The sequence below is a fragment of the Thamnophis sirtalis genome, unplaced genomic scaffold (assembly GCF_051295495.1).
Source record: "Thamnophis sirtalis isolate CommonGarterSnake01/CBP01778 unplaced genomic scaffold, rThaSir2_p1.2 scaffold_7, whole genome shotgun sequence".
Taxonomy (NCBI): domain Eukaryota; kingdom Metazoa; phylum Chordata; class Lepidosauria; order Squamata; family Natricidae; genus Thamnophis; species Thamnophis sirtalis.
Genome location: NW_028261387.1, coordinates 63637234 through 63657799, shown reverse-complemented (window position 1 = coordinate 63657799; position 20566 = coordinate 63637234). Strand labels below are relative to the sequence as shown.

General features: G+C 36.8%; 1 protein-coding gene across 4 annotated transcripts in view; it reads left to right on the top strand.

The window, feature by feature from the left end:
- The first annotated feature begins 4734 nt into the window (after positions 1–4734).
- Positions 4735–20566, top strand: part of RBM39 (RNA binding motif protein 39) — a 30977-nt gene continuing 15145 nt past the window's right edge. The window contains exons 1-8 of one of the 4 annotated variants that reach the window (XM_087720277.1): positions 4736–5048; positions 7496–7594; positions 9277–9339; positions 11051–11100; positions 18201–18395; positions 18628–18693; positions 18778–18831; positions 19941–20058. In XM_087720277.1, the coding sequence (XP_087576403.1) occupies positions 9289–9339; positions 11051–11100; positions 18201–18395; positions 18628–18693; positions 18778–18831; positions 19941–20058 (534 nt within the window). In that variant the 5' untranslated portion in view covers positions 4736–5048; positions 7496–7594; positions 9277–9288. Of the gene's footprint in view, positions 5049–7495; positions 7595–9276; positions 9340–11050; positions 11101–16198; positions 17858–18200; positions 18396–18627; positions 18694–18777; positions 18832–19940; positions 20059–20566 lie in introns of those variants that run through there. The other 3 variants (XM_087720278.1, XM_087720276.1, XM_087720279.1) reach the window with 3 other exon arrangements.

Genomic DNA, 20566 nt, shown 5'->3' with positions numbered 1-20566 from the left:
GAGAAATTATTTGGAATGCTTACCAGGTAGCTGAGATAATTAACAAGAAGGGAATTAAAATTTGTATTTACATTCATTAAAGAGGAAGGGATTACAGGAAAGTAAGCTGGGATCCAATGGAGAATGCATATTAAAAGCAATGCAATGGCACCAGCAGCCCTGACTGAGTATCCAGAGTATCCTCCATTGTTTGCCTGGTTACTCTCTTGTAATCTCTTCCTCTCCAATATCTCTACTCTGGAAAGTGAAGGGAGAAAAATGCAGGCACAGGACAACACATAAAGACTGTAATGGTGATCATGAGACAGGGATGCTGAAAAGGTGGGCCCTGGTCATTATTTTTTCAGCCCCATTGCAAGTTCAAAAGGTTGCTGAATGAGGCATTTGGTAGGCAAGGACTACCTGTAATATTAGTAGCCATCAAATGAATTGAAAATAATTAACAAGTTTGCTATACATGCATTTATTTGTCATGCAATCTTGCCAATGTTTCATTTCTATGCATCCTTATATACTCTGCAGTAAATCTAGTTGGTAGTACAAATTTTTCTGAAAAAACATACCAAACCAACTATTCTGAGGTCAGGAAAGGTATGACAGATCTCCAACCTTCTTTGTTCTCTCTCTCCCCCTACCCTGCTCGGTGTCTGTGTGCGTGTGCGCGCGCATGCACACACACACACACACGCAGACATGTATTTTGTTTTGCCTTTCTGTATTACATGTGGGCTGATTGCAAACTCTTGCATTCCTTTAAATATTTTTGTCACTGTACTGAGCAGTAAACCTATTAAACAGTAGACACTTTAAACTCTGTTCACAATTAAGCTTTTTTTCCTGTGCTGGATAAAAAATTAATTTTTAATTCTGTTGGGAGTGAAGTAAGAAAGCATTGTAGGTGTTCTCATGAGTTGAAAAGCTAACATTTATTTCCAACAATAAATAAAAGAATACTGCAATAGTCTAAGTAGCTTACTATGTCATAGTTCCAGAATACATCTTTTAAGAGACCAAAATGGTATTATGGTAGCATATTCATATAGAAGATTAAAATAACTTAAATAAAAGAATATAAATTATGCTTTTTACCAAAGCTCTGCTTCTGCCTATTGTCTTCTTGTGTCATAAATCCCAGTTTTGGATGATTTGTATATATGCCATTATGCAGTAGAACCAACCCATTTAAATAAACATTTAGAGACACAGGCAACTTTGATTTTACCAATACTGTACATACCTGTGCCTGAGCAAACACATGTATTTTTGACAGAAAATGGTGAGATCTTTAGCAACTAATTGAGAAATATGTTCATGTCAGAAATTAAGTTTAGTGTATACTTTTGGTTTAGAGAAAATATGATAAAAGTGAACATGAAATGGTATGCATGAATAAAAACTTGAAGTTTGGTTGCTGAACATGGTAATAGCAGAATGTAATAGAAGTAAACTATGCCAGACAATAAATTGAGTACTAGCAATAATTCTTTAGTGAGCAAGAATTAAGAAAAGGGCGTATGATGAACTCTTGGTTAATGTATGGATAAATTAAAGGATATTTGTGATAACATTAGAAGCCCATTGGGCTTTGACACATTAATTTTCAGATTTGCTGTATCATTGGATTTTGGAGAGGGAAAATGGTATTAATGGAAAAAATAGAGCAACCAGGTTAATTTTTGTGTCTGAATAGTTTTTAAATAAAGTAACACGTTATAATTCTATAGCTACTAGACTACCATAATTTGTTTTATAGTTCTATTTCCACTTCAAATAATTATAATAAATGTGTAACCAAACCCATGCTACGTGTGGACAAGAAATATGTGTTATGCTGGTACTTTCAAAGCAGTCTAGCATTTTAGTGTCAGAAACAGAAGAAGACACAATAGAATTAGTAAGCAATAGTGTGGTCAAAGTCCAGTGCAGATTAAAAGTCATCAAAGTTCAGTTTGGGCAGCAAAATATATTGAACCAGAATTCCTATAGTCAAGGGACAGAGCATTTTGGGTTGGATTGTCACAATAATTGCTTAAATCTGAGTGATCTAAGGCAGAGGTCATTACAGGTTCCCGACTTCCACTCTAGAACTTCCAGCAGAAACCTTTAGCTGAATGTATAATAGATACAATTTGGCATTTCGATGTTTCTTACTCCAACAGCATCAATACTTCCATGGGACTGAAAGCTATTTTTCTATGACAGTATCAAATGTAGGCTTGCAGAGCTGCTATCAATGGAGGATGCATTTGAAAAGATCATAGAGCAAGTGCTGGCACCACTGCATCCTTCATTCATAGAAACTTACCTTCTAGTCCATGGGAGTATTAATGACATTTGTCAGCTCCTCTTTTCACACTTGGGAGTTTGAAGAAACAGAATGAGAAGAATATTGATGCTTTTGAACTTTGGTGTTCAAGAAGTCTTTTATCTTCTTGGAATACCATTAATCAACTCAAGAGTCCACACTTAATGTGTAAATAGCTAGTTTCAAATGTCTATGGTAAGGGTCTACAACCTTAAACACTCAAAGAGCCATTTGGACCCATTCCCCACAGAAAACACTGGGAGCCACAAAACCTCAGTTGACCAGCCAACTCGATGTCACTCCCTCCCACCCATTCACATGAGCCCCTAGCCACACCTACCCAGCTGGTCATTATGGCAGAAAACCAGTTGTTAAAAAACACCCAGAACCACAAAACCTTTTTGACATCTCTCTCCCTCTCCCCCTTTCTGTGTCTCTCTCCCCGTGTCTCTCTCTCTCCCCCCCCCTCTGTCTTTTCCCCCTCTCCCTCTCTCTTCCCCTCTGTATCTCTCTCTGTATCTCCCTCTCTCCCCTTCTATCCACCCTCTCTCTCTGTATCTCTCTTTCTCTCTATGTCTCTCTCTGGCTGGCTGTGGTTGCAAGAGGAGGAGGGGGAGAGTCACCTGAAGGGAAGCTTCCCCCATGGCTTGTGCTCGTTCCTCAGTCAGCCCGGATTTCCAAAAAGTTGCCAAGAAAGAAAAGGAGCAGCGAAGAGCCCCAAGGAGAGCTCACTGGGTTGCCTCAGTCTCGGCTTTGAGAGAGACAGAGAGAGAGAGACAGAGAGAGAGAGACAGAGAGAGAGACAGAGACAGAGAGACATAGACAGACACAGACAGACAGACAGACAGACAGACATAGAGATACAGAGAGACCAGCTGATGGATGAGCATCATTGGCGAGGACACTCCAGCTTTCTCAGAGCCTGACCCACCAGGGTGGGCGTGCGAGGTTCAGCGGGGCCAGCCCCCTTTTTCCACTGCCCTGAGCTTCTTTACTCCTCCAGTGAAACGGTTCTGCCGCCAGCTTTCATTGTAAAGTGTCCTCTTGGTGGCAAACGTCCCCCATGCAAGTTTTAAAGTCACGGCTGAGTATTGCGGGCCTGTCCCCCTTTCCATCATCCCCTCTTCCCAGATCCCATTCCCACCCGTGTCTCCCCAAGTGACCGAGGCACTTCCAGTACTAACTGGGAGAAGCTCCAGCAAGAGTGAGGCGGCGGAAAATCAGCCCCGGCTGCTTCTCCATTCCCCAACACTGCCCTTACTTTTTCACGCCAGGCAAGGAGTGACCAGGAGGGTGAGGGGCGGGGCCAGCCAGAAGTGGGATCACCTGACAGGGAGCCACAATAGAGGGCCTTCAGAGCTGCATGTGACTCCGGAGCCGCAGATTGCAGACACTCGGCCTATGGAGATTCTTAGTCATCCAAGTCATTATTGTTCAAAAGTGCTTTTTCAAAAGGCAACTGGATGACATTTTCCTTGAAGACATTTCACTTCTCATCCAAGAAGCTTCTTCAGTTCCGAACTTGAACTGAAGAATCTTCTTGGATGAGAAACGAAACGTCTTCAAGGAAAATAAAAAAGCATCTTTAGAGGACAGCTAGTCTTAAAGTATAATACACAAACACATTAGGCAAAGAAATATTGTAACTTATAAATCTAGAAAAAGACGACCATCAATAGCATGGTGGGTGGATTCAATCATAGCAACGATAGGTGTATTGATGGAATACTTGAAAGGTCTTGTCTCTTGGGAACAGATTTTCATGAAGAAAATTTATGTGGCTGTTGATAACAAGTTGATGGAATATATTAATCTGCCATATCAAACCAAATTTGTTCCTGTTCAATTTTGAGGTGGATGGATAGACAATTCAGGTGAACAACTTACGTTGAAGATCTTATGCACTGTTTCCCCTATTTATTTAAATAGTATTTATAATTGTAGTATTTATTTACCTAAGGATAGTTGAATGATTTCCATGAATGTCTTACTGAGCAATTACGTATTTAGGATTTGCAATATATTCACAATGACATTATTCTCCAAATAATAAAACATTCAAAATCAAGTCTACCAAACTCAGAACGTACAATTTTTAAAATACATATAATCCTTTCAACCGGTTTTTTTTTAAACTGGCATCCGTAAAGTCAAGCCATTCCACCTACTACGTAGAGCCTAATATTTTTGCCTCCTTTTATGACGCGGAGAATTGCACAACTTCTCGCGAGAATGTTAACCACGTATGGCATCGACCTCGGTTTTGGATGCGGTTGGATAAACAACGTACCGCTCTTGCGAGTTGTTGAATTGCTTTCTTCGAACGCCTTCCTCGCGAGATACACATTCTTCGCGAGAATTTCGTAGTACACACAATCGACTGGAACGGAAGTCTCGCGAGAGCCCGTGCAGCAAGGTCTGGGCATCCCCATAGCGGCAACACAGATCCTCCTCCAAGCATCAGGACGCGGCGGGCGCCATTTCAGGGAGCAGTCGCCTTTGCTAAAGCGGAGCCCGTGTGTTCTTGTTGCGAAGCTTCCTTGCGTTACTCGCGCTGATTTTTCGAGGTCATTCTTAGTGTAGCTTTTTTTTGCCTGCTCTTGTTGCTGAGGTAATTTTTTCGTTTAAGGGCCAGCGCCCCTCTCCTCACGCGTATCCGGACCCGGAGCAAGCAAACGACGGCCGTGGCAGTATCCCTCCGCCTCATAAACACCTGAGCAGAAGCGAGAGGCCGGCAGCGCAGGTAATAGCTTCCATATTTTTGACGGCTCTCTTATGAATTATTCTGGGGAAATGGCAGCGCGGGTTCTGCGAGCCTTAAGGGTGTCTGCGTTAGGCCTTCTCGGTGGCGGGCCCATTTCTTTTTGTCTTCGATTTAATACTGGTCTGGTCAACCGGACTGGAAGTCCCAGCTCCTGTGGCGGGGGAGGGGGGTGTACAGGCCTCAACGTGGTGCCCGGGGGTGGCGGGAGAAAACGAGGGAAGTCGAATGGTATGGTTTAGTTTTGGAAATAGTGTTTTTATTTCCGCGCGGAAGGTTTCGTGGAGTAGAGTTTTTTCCTGAGTCTCATGATTATGATCGGGATATATTTCGCCACAAGATTCCTAACTATTTCTTTATTGCTTTAGATATTCTCGCGGGAAGGGCCTTAAAACTTCGCAGTGTGTGCTGTTGTGTATTAACGAAAGGCTGATGACCCGAGAGAATAAGGGCGCTTAGTAAAGAGCCATCGTAATAACTACTGGAAGGAGAGTAGAAAGTCTGTTTACTACCGTGGTATTTTTTTTTGAACAGTTATTGGGCCGAAGATCTTCAGGTGGGGGGGGGGTAGATGACGAACTTTCTACGGTATATAGCTGCAGAGGTTAAATCCGTACACGTGGTTTGTTTCCCAAAAATGTGTAGTTCTTTATATTTTTAAATAAGTAAATGCACGCATTTTTTTGCTTTACAATTTGAAAACATTTCACTTATGTAACTAGACAATGTTTAGTAAAAAACGACAACCCATCTTTCTTAAAAACCTGATCTTATTTTGTAGTTAACCCAGGCCTACTAAGTCACAAACTAGTTTTGAAATGCACAAAAGTTTCAACAGTGGTTTATTGCAACCTGGGTATGGGACAAGGTCTCTTTAGAGAATTATACCTGAATTTGTTTGTGTGAATTGTAGATTACTGTGCTAAGTCTTATGGTGGATTATGATATGTTGGAGATATTGCTTCTGAAAATGCATTATCTATATGGTTTTGTTTTAATTAACTGTTTGGATTCTACACTAAAAGGCCAGATTGCCAAAAAGCAAAACTAATATTTAATTGGCCAGATCAGTATATCTTTAATAGATGGAAAATAAATATCTCTGCTCTGTATGTGTGTGAGTGTGATATACAGTGTATAATATTCTGTAATGTTTTAACCTACTTTAACCTAAGAAAGGCTTTTAAGCAAATACCATCAGAGTTCTGACTTCCTTGTTACCAGACTAAATCTGTATATTTTAATATTCCTGTTTACTTGAATAATTTTAGTTATATTGCCTGGGATATTTGAATTGATCTGTTTGGACTACATCATTTTTTAATTTTCAAAAACATTTTGAAGCATTTATATTATAACATTTTTATTATAATTTTTAATTTATAATACTTGCAGATAGAACTTATGCTTTCTGTTAAAATGATAACTAATTCTGTAAAAAAAAGATATTGGACTGATACAGTACTGGGTAAATACTATTCTCTATGAGAATATTATTTAATTGTATCTCATGCTAATTATAATACTGCTAGCTTTTTTGCTGCGCTGTTTTTACTATAGTGAAAGCCAGCCTTTCTAACAGTCCTTTTCTTCCCATATTTCCATGAATACCTGACATTTCTTTGAAGTGCTTGAGAAGTTCTTAAATTTATTTTTGAACTGCTCTATAATATAGCACAGTATCTATGCCTAGTGTACTATAGCGCTATAGGCCTATTTCAACATCTTTAAAAATTGTAATTCATAATGTTTATTAATCAGATTACCTTATGGAACTTTTATATGTTCAAACAAAGAAATAGAATACATTTTTAGAACAGACTTGGGTGGGAGTGGGGGTTAATAAGTTCTGTTCTTTCCATATATAAAATGGCAGATCTTCCAATACTGTTTTTGTTTGAGGATAGGTTTCCCTCAATGTGAGTTTGCTAAATTGTCTGGTGTCAAACTCTGTGGTATTCATTTAAAAGTCACATTCCCCTATCCCATGCTGTTTATTCGCCATATTACTTAGGACAGTGTTGAAAATATTTTAAAGTTCAAGTGCACTTTATTTAAACCTAAAATGTAGCATGAGAAGATCACAATTTGTTACTTGTACAAGTACTAAAACTTAAGCAGTATTTTTCTGCAAATAGTTATATTTTCATCCAAATATCAAGAGCTGGGATATTTGCTGGGTTTAGTTGCTCATTTTCCAACAGGCTTATGACCTTTGGATTCTTAATAAGTTGTGTTGCAACTTATTGATTTGTGTAGTCATATTTATTCTTACTATCATTTCTACTATCTAATATGCCAGTATGAAGTTATTTGATACAGATTTAATCAATTGCTGGACATAATTTGAAAGTGTATCCCTAATTTTATTTCTGTGACATGCTTAGAAATGTTTTCTACACAGTACTGCTTCTTTTCTCTTCCTATAGGGCTGTGAATGTTTAATGGGACATTCTGGATGATGATACTTAAATACAGGATTTTTGAAGATATTGCTTTCTACATAGCAGTAGCAGTTATATATTCTGGTAGATATTTGTTTCAGAGGTAGATAATATATGAGCACAGTAGTTCTATAAATTGAGTATCATGTCACAGAAGATGATCGTCTGAGGCAACTTTAATATTTCTTTCATTACATTGGATTCTACATTTATTGAAAGTTTTCCTGAGAAATTCTCTCATTCAACTTAAATGGCAAATTTATAGCAATATGCAGCCATTTGGATCCAAAGTAGATATGAATCTTCAAATGTAAAAAGGCTTGCTGGTGCCTTCACATGGGGTTTCTTGTGCCTTTTTAATGGGCCTCACAATGACCATAAAGTATTTGTTTACTCAAATATGTATTTTCCTAGGAGATGCTAATGAATACTTTTCATGTCCCCACATTTCTTCAAATGTGTCGCTCACTTTGGATCCAAATAACTCTGCAACCCTGCAGATTTTATAATCACTTTGGTATATGTGTAATATGCATTTTTAGTTTTTGGAAAAGGTGAAAAATTGTTACAGCAATTTTTACAAATTGTTAACAGTAAAGTGTTATAATAGTTTGAAATAGTACATTGTATAGGAGATCTGAATAGAAATATAATTGTTGCTGTAACTGGTGACAAATCTTTTCATATTTCCTGAATTCAATAATGAGCATGCATTTCATCATATATTCTGTCTTTACACTATTTTCTCAAAAGGTAGTAGTAAAAAGCAAGATAATATGTACATCTGTATTTCAATTTCCATACTTGGAAATTCTAGTTTCATCTTATATATAGTAATTGCCACTTGTAACCTTTTCATTTCACTGAAGTATTTGGTCATAATTGTTATGACAAACTTGGAAGCTTATATTACAAGTTTGCATTTGAGAATCTATACTAATTCCATACAAGTGGTTATTAAGATAGCTTGACTAATCTGTTTCGAATTTTTGACCCAAGGAGTCAATGATTCATGGCAGATTTCGGGGAATTAGGAAATCATCAAATTCATGAGGAACTTCCAATCTGAAGCTCTAATGAGCTTTTTTCCATCATAGGGATGTTTCTCCCACACCTTGGAGGTAAGGCAGTAGCATCACATGAATTACATTTGAAATAAATTTCAAGGAAATATGTTAGATGAATAGACTCTTCGAGTAAGGAACCATTTAGACTTCACCAAAAGTGATAATGAAGATTCATTTTGTTTACTTAGAAGAACATACATGTATCACCGCCAAGAGCACAGTTTCACAAATCCCAGTGGTTAAGGATAGTAACTTGATTAGACTTAAAAAATCATTATCTACTTTCAGTACAGGATTTTTATGATCTGTTTAGGATCTGTATCCTTTGCATTGCTTGCCCATGATTAAAATTTAGGTTTGGTATAGAACAAAGAAGCTGACTTTCTATACCACAGTTGCAATATGAGCTACATTTAGCAATAATTATGTGAAATCTACAGTGAGAAATTCATAAATTATAAAATCATAAATTCATTTGTAAAAAGTTGTGTAGCATACATGTTTCTGAAGTACTTTCTAAGGTAGGAATTAACTCATTCTTTGAGAGAAAAGTACTAAATACATGGATAAGTTCAGTTTAGATGTACTTAGTGCATAGTTATAGAACAACATCCTTCGGAAATGTGGTACCACTAAATCTTAAATTGATCACAAATACAGAAGTAGATTCTTGACTAAAGGATGTTATTTTTTTTCTAGGTGCCCTGAAAAATGGCTGATGATATTGATATTGAAGCAATGCTCGAAGCCCCCTTTAAGAAGGTGAGAAGATATGCTAACAAGTTCTTTAGCAATATTCATTTAGCATTATTCATGAAACTACTGCTGAACTATAAACTAAAATCCCTGGAGCCCTCATGATTTATCTTATTGGACATGCATTACGTGTATCTTACCAGTAACTAAATGCTGTTAATGTAATTATATTGTGCAGTAGTTTCACTTCAGCGTGATGAATAAATGCCCATCTATCTCTCTTTGTAGACTTGCCTAACGATATCTCACCTCTACTCCCATGAATTCACCTTTGATTCCAGTGTGAACTGTCAATCATAAGGTAGTAATTGAGTGACGTATCGCTGTACCGTGGTCCCCCTAGGTAAAACAAACAAACGAACAAAAGCACTCCTAAAGACTACCACCTCAATTTTGATAGACCAAGAAGGTGAATGCAATGGTTTGGGCAAACAGCAGGGTTCCAAGAATAACTTTTTCCCTAAGTTCATGACAAACAAATCTTTAGTCTGCTTAGTAATGCAAGAGGAGTTACAGCTTTTTTTTTAAGGATGGGTTATTAATTTTTAGCAACACCAGACAGTAATCAAAGTGTTATGTGAAAGTTGTTTCCAAAATTCTTGGATCCCTGAATAGTTCACATCATAGTAAACATGAAAGATATTTCGAACTACGTTGATTGTGACAGAGTACTCTTTTATCTAGTAATTTCTTAGAAATCTTTACCTTTCTCCGCTTCCGAGTACCTAGCTTCAGAACTAAATAGGGAGCAAATATATATAGATTTCACCAGATCTTCAGAAAACTATGAAATTATGCATGCAGTAGCACTGGCTTCACAAATTTATATATATATATATATTTAAAACTTAATGTGCAGTTGAACTCATGGTGTAACTGGTGTGATAACTACAATAAACATAACAGCAACTGTTAGTTGATTTTGGAGTATATTTAGTGCAGCTCTTCGGTATGAGATTTGGAAAAGTGTTGTAACCTTTTAAATGTTCATGTTTTAGTATTATGTAATTAGTACTTATGTAAAATTTTGAAATGAATATAAATTGTAATGTTAAGTATATTGTATGCTAGTTTAACATGGATATTTTCCATGTAAACAGGTTTGAAAATAGGAAATATTTAGGCTGGACTGGTTGGATTTTTGATGAATGACTTGGGAGTCGACATTACTAAAGCAGTGTGAATCCCTGTTTGCTTCAGGGCGAGATGTGTGACAGAGGTGGCATCAAGCTCTTACAGTCCCAACCCTCCAACGAAAATGGGCGAAGATCTCAGGAATGGCATCGGTCACAGGAAATCGATAGTGGCTGGCTGCTAGCTTGGTCACTTGGGGCTTAGGCAGAAATATAGCCTTGGTATTGGTCAAATGGGATTATAGCATATGAATGTGCTTTTAAACTTGATATTTCTTGTTTATATTTTATCATTTAACCACTTCAGTGCTGGAAACTGCAGGATGGCTTTATTTCATTGTAAGAAAGTTTGTATAATTTAAATCATTTTTAAATAGTAATTTGCTATTTATAGTTGTATGACTTAAATGTAAGCAGCAAAGTGGTTAAAAAGTCTACCTTAATTAGTAGCATTCCATATTGAATGTAAAATTTAGTATTAAATTTTTGTTTTGTATTTTCTTATCCCTGTCCCCATTACCCTTTTGACCACTTGAAATGTTTCCACTTCGTCCTCATGATGTTCTTCTATCAACCCTGCTTAGGATGAGAACAAATTGAGCAGTGCCAATGGACATGAAGAGCGAAGTAAGAAGTAAGTATTTGCTGGCTGTTTAAATATGTACTTCTGCTTAATAAAGCATTCACGTTTTTATTGATAACTTTGGATGTCTAACCTCCCTAATTCAGTTTTTGTAATTCGGTTTTCAGGTTGGTTAAGATAGTAGGAAAAAAGTAGCAAGGGATTTTGTATACATTTTAATGTTTTCATTTTTACATCCTTCCCAGCATTTGTTCCTCTTTCTCTCCAAAACAAAAGACCATCTTTTCAGGAGATAAAATGTTTACAATACAACATACTCTCAATTTCATGAAGATAATTGAAAGGGGAGGATTGCCTCTTTAACTCAAATATTTATATGTACATTTTAGTTTAGTTTAAATGTTTACAAAATTATATAGATGATATGAACATTGAAAAAGTCCAAATTCACATTTTGTGCTTGCATCTGAAATTCCCCAACTGAGTGTCCATTTAGAAAACTGAGCTTTTATAGTAATAGTTTTATTGCTTTTTGAGGTAATGTGATTATATTAATAACTGTTAACTTAAAATTACGATGGTCTTCTGACTTTCATAGTAGAAAATTTAATACCCCACTCTTTCCTTAGGCTCCTTCAATTGAATATCTTTCTTGCAAGCCATATAACCATATTGGAATAAACATTGCTTTATTTTTTTAAAATACATTTCTGTGTTGTAAAGACGAAGGGAAACAATTTACTAAATTTTTATAGATGAATCTCCAGCTAAGGTAAACTTCTAATTGTACAAGTTCAGAATACACTAGAGCATCGATGGCGAACCTTTTTTGGCTCATGTGCCACAAGCGGGGGGAGTGCAGGAGTGTGTACCACACCCATAATGCAATGCACGACCCCCCTGCGCGCATGACAGGCGCAAACCCCCATTTTTTGCATGCTTTTTTCACACTCCCCAGACTCCAGAGGCTTTATAGGAGCCTGGGGAGGGCGAAAACAGCCTCCCTGCCCCTCCGGAGGCTTCAGGAGCTTCCCTGAAGCCTCCGGAGCACAAAAAACCAGCCCTATGGGCAAACCAGAAATTCGGGAACAGAATTCTGGTTTGCTCATAGAGCCGGTTTAAGCCCTCCGGAGCCTTCCGGAGGCTTCCCTGAGGGCTCCAGAGGAGGAAAAACAACACTACGAGCAAACCAGAAATCGTATGGTTGTTTTTAGTTTCAAAACCTCTGGTTTGCCTGGGTTTTTGCACGCCGGAGGCTTCAGGGAAGCTCCTGAAGCCTCCAAGGGCCTCGGAGGAGGGGAGGCTTTTTTCGCCGCCCTCAGGCTCCTATAAAGCCTCTGGAGCCTGGGGAGGGCAGAAAATGGCTTTAAAAAAGGCATAACTCAGCTGTCCAGTGTGCTGGCCTGCTGACATGGCAACGCCTTGCGTGCCCTGACAAATGGCTCCGCATGCCACTTGTGCCGTAGGTTCACCATCCCGGCACTAGAGCTTCTTACTGTTCAAAATATAATGGAATGGTTTTATTCCCAGTGTAGGCTAGTTTAGCTTCACTTTGAGAAATACACATAAACTAGGTTAAACAGGGCATTAATTATTTCATAATGTTGAAGTTATTACAGAAAGCATTAACTCAAATTCCAGTAGCCTGCTTGTCTTCATTACAGGTTTTTTTTTTTAGATGTAGGTTTTTTGTTTTTTTAATTTGGAGCTCAGCGGTTAAACTAAGGTTGCTAATTCATCTCTAGTTACTCATCCTGTACACTGGGAAAGTCAAGATAAGTAGCTTTGTGGCAGAGAAAAAGTAAGTTATAGTAATGGTGAAATACTTTTGTAGGCTAAAAATCTAATTACTACTACGTCACATTTGTAGAATATACAAATCTGATCCGAGTTTCCTCCATTCATATACTTCGTACTTTGAATTAAGTTTATTCTGTATGTAAAAACAAAATACAATTAATGGTGATAAATTGTAAAATAAATTTGACAACGCATTTGCAGACTTTAATCTCTGTAATTCTTTCAGTTTATTCTTTTTATGTTGCAAATTTATGTAGACTCTGATTTGACCTTGTCCTTTGAAATCTGCCTAAATCTGAAAACCAGCCAATCTTATTTAGTTTTACTTGTTTTCTAATAGATGGTAGCATTTCCTACTCCTATAATTTTATAATTTTATTTGAAATGGTGGAATGTGTGCTGATTTGGGTATATATTTTCTTCTGTCAAAATCAGTGATTGTCAAGCTTGGCAGCTTGAAGGTGGGTGGACTTCAACTCTTAGAATTCCCCAGCCAGAAGAAATTGGCAAGGTTGAGAAACACTGGTCTAAACCAGGGGTGTCAAACTGGATTTCTTCGAGAACCAGATCAGCACTCTAATTCTCCTCTGCGGGTAGGTGGGTGGAAGAGACGGGACGGATGCCTACTTCAGCAGATGCAGCCCGCGGGCTGTGAGTTTGACACCCCTGGTCTAATAATTGAGTTGTACAGATAGCCCTCAACTTAAGACCACAATTTAGGCAAATTTTCTGTTGCTAAGCAAGACAGTTATTAAGTGAGTTTTGGCCCATTTTATGATCTTACTTGTCACAGTTGTTAAGTGAATCACTGCAGTTGTTAAATTGGTAACACAGTTGTTAAGTGAATCTGGCTTCCCCATTGACTTTAGTTGTCAGAAAGTTGCAAAAAGTGGATCACATGTCCCTGGGATCCTGCAACCGTCATAAATAGGAACCAGTTGCCAAGCATCCAAATTTTGATCAAATGATCATGAGGATGCTGCAACAGTAATGTGTGAAAAACTGTCATAAATCGCTTTTTTCATTGCAGTTGCAACTTCAAATGGTCATTAAATGAATGATTGTAAGGTGAGGACTATCTGTATTTCCTAGCAATTTTTGTACCAGCTTGGTAAACCACTGATTAGTTAAAATTCCTCTGTTTATTAAATATTATTTTGGCAGGAAGGTGTTATGCAATTTTGCTGTTTATTGAGTGGAGGAAAGTTTTTTCCCCCTTTGGAAAAATCAAAAGAGGATTGGAATTGTAGGCCATTAAATTAACAAACTATTGATAGTTCTGTTCCATTAGTTGTATAATTACATCATAACAGTACTTCTGAAGTTAAATGTTACCTTATCATACACTATTAATTAGTTTAAGCAATAGTTTAAAGATAGAGGTTTTATAATGTGTTTGCTTGCTTAAGGTTTGTTCAGTGCCTTTGATGTTAAGAAGTCTTAATGAATTTAACCTTGTCATGTTTTACTATATAAGCATGAGGAGTTTTTTTCTTTTAATTTTTGAAAATCAATTAAGTAAAATAATTTTTTAGTATTTTGTTCATAGGAGCTTCCATTAGTTTTCCATTCAAGGGATAAACTATCAATTCCAGTTCCAGCAGTTCTGTAGTATATTTCAAATAAAACTTTTTAAGTTTCTTCCCCATATTTTTAATCCTCTCTTACAAGGAAATTTTGTCTTAAATGTTTTATGTTGAATTGTCTGGTAAGTTGCTTTTACTGTGATAAGACAGAGCATGTATTTATATTTACTGACATAGTGTACATTCATAGGCTTTGAATGTATATTCACTATTGTTCTCTGTTCTTTTTAAATATTTTTTGTATTTAGCAATACTTTCTCTTTTTGATAAATACTGTTCCTATACATCATTCAATTAAACCTTTAAAAATACCTATGTTATAGGAAATGCAGATAATATCTTTATTGTGGGAAATAATTAAAGTAGCAATTTTTAAAATTCTGACAAGTAAATTCAAGACAAGTGCTGCCAGAATGTATGAGATTGCTCCTAAAAAATGGAATGAGGAAGGAAGCTGGCATGCTATAAAGCATCAGTCTCCAAAATCTTTTTTGTTTCCAAGCCGACCTCGAATAGTCTAAGTAGTCTGCACGTGCTTCCTAAAAATAAAAAGAGATTGGTAGCTGTAATCAATGCTTTACCTACCTATCAAAAAATATATATTATTAGAGTTGTCAGTATTTGCAAAGAACTACAGAGAATGGTAGGAAGCAACACACAGTTTCCTTTCTAATAAAGGTTGTGGCAAGTCACACCCATTGTAGCAGCCATCTCTGAACATCAGAATGACATGTGTGCTCATTGGCCTCAAAAGACTAGGGACTGTTGTTTTTGTAACCTTGTTTCAAAACTTTATCATCATTGAAAAAATGTCCAAAACATTGCTCTTAGTTTTAATCAGTCACAGGAAGCTTTAGGGCCACAACATGGGACTTGGGTTCTCCATGTCTTGTGTAGAAGCTTTTTCATGGGGTTGAAAATACTTAAAATAATTTAAATAATTTAAAATAATTTAAGACATTCATTGAGTTTTGACCCATTTTACATCTTTTTAGCCAGTTGTTAAGTGAATCATTGCAGTTATTAAGTTAGTAACATGGTTAGTGAATCTGTCTTCATTTAACTGCACTTTCTGCACTTTGCTTGTCAGAAAATTACAAAAGATGATCACATGACCTCAGGACATTACAACTATCATAAATATGAACCAGTTGCTAAGCATTCAAAATTTGATCATGTGACCAGGAGAATGCTGCAACGGTCATAAGTGTGAAAATGGTCATAAGTCACTTTTTTAGGGTTGTTGTAGCTTTAAATAGTAACTAAATGAACTCTTGTAAGTTTTGGGCTACTTGTATAAACATTGTAAAACCCCAACCCCAACCTTTTTCAGCACCAGGGACTGGTTTCTTTGAGAGGTTTTTCCGCGGACTGGAGGGAGTGTGGTTTTGTGTCCTGCCTGCATCCCACAGATGAGGCTTTGCTTGTTTGCGTGGGCTGGTTTTTGGCATGTTGTGGACTGATGGACTCTCCTGGAGTTGGGGACTCCTGTTTTAAAGCACTAAAATAAGATGAAGTGCTATTTTTTGTTTGCAGTTTTGCTCTAAATTGTTTGACCTAGCACCAATCATTTATGTGGTCAAACCCTATTTGATCTGGATGGGAAAATACAGGCTTCACCTCAGATTTAGGGAGGTAGAGTGGGTCTCAGTTTTTATGCCCCTGCTAGTTTGGGACATCTTTTGTTCAGAACAAACATCTTTTGTTCTGGATGGAGTTGTGCTATCTCAGGCGAAACCTATAGATAATTGGGAATCCTGATGCTAAATACAGCACTCTGGGCAATTAAAGGTGCTTCTTATTCAGCATGTGCTCTGCAAGCTGCATTGATTGCCAGTATGCTTTTGGCTTCCATTGAAGGTTCTATCAGTTATCTATAAAGGCTTGCAACTGGGTTACTTGTGGGAGTGGCTCTTCACTGTTATATTTATTCTTCTGTTAGATCTCACAGGAGAGGGATGCTATTCACCCAGAGCAGACCTGGGCATTTTATGGCCCTCAGGTCACAACCAGCCCTTTGTCTGCCCCTGTCCAGTTGCATCAGTTGTAAGTTAGAAAATAAAATATAAACAGGCACGCCACAGAGGGCAGTAAAAGAAGCCAAGTGTGCTCCTTTAGTCAGCTGGTGAGATAAAGAACTTCTCTGCCTCTATGACAAAAGAACATCAGACAAAGTGAGCCAAGGCTCTGTCCTCCTTCTGCTGTCAACATGTGGGCATCTCCAGCAGAATTGTGTTCAGCCTACTGATTTGGCCCTCTATAACAGTCCAAATTTGTCATGTGGACCCTTGGGGAAAAAATAATTGCCAGTCCCTGCCCCAGAGATTAGACTTGCCCTGATTTTGCTGAGTGTTCAAAACTATGAAAACTGACTTTGTTATTCAGCCTTAGATCCTAGCTGTGTGTTTGAGTCTCTATCACGGTTGTATTAACTATTAGTTATTTTATCATCTTGCCTGCTGTATATGTTGGAATTGGAAATGTATTTTTGTGTTCACTGGGAGCTTTATTCTACTGAAAACAATATTTAAATTATAGGAACTATTAAATTTCATTAATATTTTTAGATCTTAGAATTGTGCTGTTTTGCATCTTGGTCAGACTTGTAGGAATTATGTTAGAAAATGGTATTAACTCATAACAGCATAACAATTGGAAGAGATCTTGGAGGTCTTCTAGTCCAACCCAATTTCTCTTGCACAAGCAGGTAACCCAATACCATTCCAGACAAGTGGCTGTCTAGTCTCTTCTTAAAACTCCAGTGATGGAGCAGCCACAACTTCTGAAGACAAGCTGTTCCACTAGTATCTCCCTCGCATCTCCTTTGAGGTGTTTATAAAGCATACAGTTTGCATTCATATTGAAGTTTGTATTCATAAAGTTAAATTTAGCAGTATTTTGAGGTAATCTAATTAACCAATATTTGTTAGTAAAACAATACATTTATATAAACACATACTTAACAAATAGCAGTTAAAAAACCTGATTTTGGATCTAGATAATTATGAGGCAAAGAAACATTAGTGGTGTTTGATTAATTCTTCATGGAAAAAAATTCCCAATCCATTAAAACAAATATATGGGAAGGTATTTCTAATGTGAGGACACTGAATATGAGGCTTAGCTATTGAATGAATTTGTGGGTATAAGGAGATCTAAAGTAATTTCAATAAATCAAATAACTTACCTCAATTTTCGTTCACATTTCTCACATAATGCTCTTCTGCTAGGTTGGAAACAGCCCTTCTGTGTGTGGAAGAGGCTTTCCTCTAGTGGAAGGGCTCCTTTGGATCCAAGCCACTGGCTCCAGTGGCCACTTGGAACATATCTAACAATACACAAGCAGTAGAGTGAAAAACCAGTGTCATTAAATGAACAATGCAGATACAGTTATGAAGCTCAATTTCCTAGAAAGGAACTTGGTAGGTATAATTATTTGTAATTTTTAAAACATTCTTTTGTGACTGAGAAGCTTTTTAGTAAGGAAATAGAATTGTAAAGATTAAAGCAGCAATATATTCACTTGGTTTAAAATACGTTTTTCACCTAAATGGCTTTGCTTTTAACCTTAGATATGTTTCTTAATTGTGAGATTTACAGGTAGTTGTATAATTTATTGCTATTATATTCATTTAAATATTGTGTAATATTTATTTAAAATTGACAAACATTTTTCAAGTCACCTAATCTTATTTCATATGGACATGTTAGTAATGTTTTTCCTCTTTGAAAACATAACTGATTTTTTAAATCTGTTCTGTTCAGGAGGAAAAAAAGCAAGAGCAGAAGTCGTAGTCATGATAGGAAGAGAAGCCGCAGCAAGGAGCGCAAACGAAGCCGTGAACGTGAAAGGAAAAAAAGCAAGAGTCGAGAAAGAAAGCGCAGTAAAAGTAAAGAACGGAGACGTAGCCGTTCAAGAAGCAGAGAACGCCGATTCAGAGGCCGTTACAGAAGTCCCTAGTAAGTTGTGTGAAATTATTATTTTAGGTTTCTTTAAGAGTAAATAAATAAAACTTTTAGCTTGAGAATTTTAGAAACTTCAGTTGTAATATAATTACATTAGAGTAACAGTTTTATTTCATAACCATGCAGTGTAATGGTTATGATACTAATAAGAATATATCTCTTAATGGTAAATGTCAAACAGAATGATAAAGGCTGTACATAACACTGCTTTCTTCTTTACTCCTAGTTCTGGTCCAAAGTTCAATAGTGCCATGAGAGGAAAAATGGGCTTGCCACACAGCATGAAAATAAGGTTTGTCTTATTTTCTTTAATAATGGATTTAATGGTTTATATTTATATTTATTCCCTTCATAATTCCGTACATTTTTTTTATAGCAGACGTCGATCTAGGAGCAAAAGTCCTTTCAGAAAAGACAAAAGCCCTGTAAGGTAGGGATTTGAATCTTGCTTAATGTTAAAATTTCCATAACATTGAATGTTCTACACATTTATATTCTACACTGATTTGTCGTTAAAAAATTCTGTTCTGTGTGATTGACTGCTCTTGCAATGTATATGGATTTATGTTTATAAAGAGAATGTGCTAGAAAACACATACACTGTGAGTGTAGAGGTAATTGGCAGTGGGATTATTCTGGGTTGGCATTGTTAACATGCATATATGTGTATATTTCAGAAAAGCAAGTTAGAAAACTTTTTCTGAGGATGGGAGATCAATTAAAATATATTGAAGTTAAAAGTATTTTTTATAATATTGTAAAGAGGTGAGATTCCTATCCTGAAATATATATCTCCACTGAAACTGCAGGCATCCCTTAGTCATAGGTGTTTGGGTTAAAATTTCTTGTTATATCCAATTCCTTTTTCCATAATCTATTTGTCTTCTCTTCTGCATATTTATTTATTAAATTTATAGGTCACTCATGTCAACTGATTAGTGTATAAGTTTAAAGCATATCCAATACAATGAAAGCAAAATGAGCTAATCAACCAGAATCTTAATTCATTTCCCACAGAGAGCACATAGTTCCCTAAACTAATATCTGGGAAAAGCTAGGGTTTCAGAGTGTTAAGATGGCAGGATCAGGCAAGTCAAACCTCCAGGGAAATGCTATTCCAGAGACAGGTTTTGCAACAGAGAAGGCATGAGAGGTTAGCATTGGCTATCACCATGTTCCAGTGCAAGAGTTAAAAGCATTCAAGTGAAGCTAAAATAGGTAGATGTCCAGGAAAGCTTTGTCCTTTTCGCTTCATTTGCAATATAGTCCATGTGAAAATACAAGGGAGATAGTTACACTCAGGAAATATATTGCTCACTGGAGGCTGAAATGATGTTCCTGATTCTGAAAGGAGGAGAATTGCTTTTGAAACATGGGTACTCTTCCCCCCCCCTCGGTCTTATAAAAGCATGTTTAATGAATCTTTATCTCTGTTTGAATACAAGTGTTCTTAATAATGTAAAAATCAAATCTGTTCAAATCTATCTTAAATGTGTTTATATTGATATAATAATATCAATAATAATTACTGTTTTTCAGAGAGCCTATTGATAATCTTACTCCAGAGGAACGGGATGCTCGAACAGTATTCTGCATGCAGCTTGCAGCAAGAATTAGGCCAAGAGACCTGGAAGAATTTTTCTCTACTGTAGGAAAGGTATGATATGAAGAACTCTTGGCAGTTCTTTTAATTCCTTCCGGGTTGTTCTGAGATATTTATTTATTTTATTTATTATTAAATTTCTACATAATCCATCCCATCTAAGTGACTTTGGGCAATTACAACAGCATAATAAAACTATATTAATACATGAATGAAAGCATAATTTAAAAACAGTTAAAATAGGTTAAAAATGCAAGTGAAGATAAACCAGGTTAAAAATTCAAAGATTAGGAGATTAATAAAGCAGCAGAAGAGTCTTTGGACCACCAGACATCGCCAGGACTGCATCCTGTATCTATGTGTAGAAGGAATGGCAGAAACTGGTGGCAGAGTCAAAAGAATCACCCTAAAGTGTCTATGTAGCCACAAACCGACTAAATCCATCTTTTCCTGAATGCTGTTGGCCTTTATCTAGCACCAAGATACTGCTAACCATAGATTCCTGTGCATGGACATCATTAGCAATAAATCAATTTAATCGGAAATTCATTTGTGGTCCTGG